The sequence below is a fragment of the Mandrillus leucophaeus genome, unplaced genomic scaffold (assembly GCF_000951045.1).
Source record: "Mandrillus leucophaeus isolate KB7577 unplaced genomic scaffold, Mleu.le_1.0 Scaffold35, whole genome shotgun sequence".
NCBI lineage: Eukaryota > Metazoa > Chordata > Mammalia > Primates > Cercopithecidae > Mandrillus > Mandrillus leucophaeus.
Window position 1 is genome coordinate 858358 of NW_012103698.1, and position 2094 is coordinate 860451.

Consider the following 2094-nt stretch of genomic DNA (forward strand, 5'->3'; position numbering starts at 1 on the left):
AAAAAATGTTGTTTTAATTGACAAAGACTTCTTTGAAAATAGATGAAATACTTCTTACTTATAAAGTGATTGTCAAATTAGTGTGTTATTGTTTTAGAATTTGTATTTTAAAATCAGCTTGAAAATTCTAATTCATCAAAATGTTAAAGTTTTATTTTGTAGAATTGGCATGACCTCAGGTTTTTTTTTTTCTTTTCCTGGTTTCTTTCTTTCTTTCTTTTTTTTTTTTTGTTTCATTTTGTTTTTTGAGCTGGAGTCTTGCTCTGTCATCCAGGCTGGAGTGCAGTGGCACAATCTCGGCTTACTGCAACCTTCTCCTCCTAGATGCAAGCAATTCTCCTGCCTCAACCTCCCGAGTAGCTGGGATTACAGGCACCCGCCACCACGCCTAGCTATTTTTTGTATTTTTAGTAGAGACAGGGTTTCACCATGTTGGCCAGGCTGGTCTCGAACTCCTGGCCTCAAGTGATCCGCCCGCCTCAGCCTCCCAAAGTGCTGGGATTACAGGCGTGAGCCACCATGCCCAGCCAAACTAAGTTTTCAAGGTGCTTTTTTTTTTTTAACTCTCTTAATTATACATGAACTTCATTTAAATGAAGAAATATAATTATGTAAGATAGTATCATAGTAATTTTTGATTCTTGCCTTTTTTTCCTCCCTTCATATGTAGAATTGCCAATGCCACTCCCATCCCAGGAGACTTGCTTCGGGAAAATACAGATGAGGTATTTCCAGATGAACAGCTTAGCGATGGAGAAAATGGCATCCCTGTTGGTGTGTCACCAGATAAATTGCCTGGATCTCTGGGTCACCCCCGTCCCCAGGAGAAGGATGTTTGGGAAGAGATGGATGCCAACAAAAACAAGATAAAGCTTGGAATTTGTAAGGTATCAGTACCTTATAAACAACAGAAATGTATTTCTTACAGTTCAGAAGGCTGGGAAGTCCAAGAAGGAAGGCTAGGCAGGTTTGGTATCTGGTGAGGGTTGTTTTGTGGCTCCTCCTTGCTGAGTCCTCATGTAGATGGGGAAAGGTCTCTGTTGGACCTCTTTTGTAAGGACACCGCTCTCATTCATGAGGGCTCTGCCTTCTTGACCTAATTACCTCCCAAAGACCCGCCTCCTGATACCCTCACATTGGGAATTTGAATTTCAACAGGTGAATTTTGGAGGCCACAAACATTCAGACTATAGCAGGTGTATATGTTCAGTCATGGGAGTCATTTGCAAAATGATCTCTGGATTGATGTGATATGCCACAATGTGATTTGGCTGTTGACAAAGCACAATCTGGACCAATAGTAGTCAGGAATGAGTAGTGGAAAGTAGACAGGGAGTCAGTGTCAGAGTTTTGTAGTATCAGCTGTGGCTGTCTTTATGGCACCAAGAACAAACTGTTCTTATAGCAAAAAAATCACTGGTGACATTCTCAGTTGTCAGCCCATATGGATATCTGTGTATGTGAGAGAATGAAATGGCACTTGACATAGAAGATCTTAGTTACTTAGTTTCTGTCTTTTACCCACTATCACTATTTAATCTGAGTGAAATTTGAATGGTAAATAGTTTTGACCCTAAGTCCATTATTTGTTATCATGTGCAGTTTATTGAATTTATAATATATAGTGCTGAACATTACAAGCTCTCATTTTGAACATCTGGCTAAGGCATTAAGCTAAATATTGAAGACAGTGTACTAAGCTAGGTGCTGTGCAGTTTAAGATACATCTTTTACCCTTAAGGAGCTTACAGTCTCTTTGGGTAGATATGTAGCTGCACAAGCAAATATAATACAAGACAGAACATTGTGCAAAACATTTAAAAGAATTAAAATGCATGCAGATGTGGTGGGAGTTGGGAACATGCCTTATGGAAGAAGTGGTTGAAGTAGAAGTAGAAGTAAAAATATGTACATGAGGGCCAGACATGGTGGCTCACACCTGTAATCCCAGCACTTTGAGAGGCCAGGGTGGGGGAGGGATCACCTGAAGTCAGGAGTTCAAGACCAGCCTGGCCAACATGGTGAAACTCTGTCTCTACTAAAAATACAAAAATTAACTTGCATGCAGATGGGGTGGGAGTTGGGAACATGCCT

General features: G+C 40.4%; 1 protein-coding gene across 2 annotated transcripts in view; it reads left to right on the forward strand.

The window, feature by feature from the left end:
* TTBK2 (tau tubulin kinase 2) overlaps positions 1-2094 on the forward strand; it is a 175728-nt gene that overhangs the window by 130801 nt on the left and 42833 nt on the right. For both annotated transcript variants that reach the window (XM_011989224.1, XM_011989225.1), the window contains one exon: positions 671-887. In XM_011989224.1, the coding sequence (XP_011844614.1) occupies positions 671-887 (217 nt within the window). The remainder of the gene's footprint in view (positions 1-670; positions 888-2094) is intronic.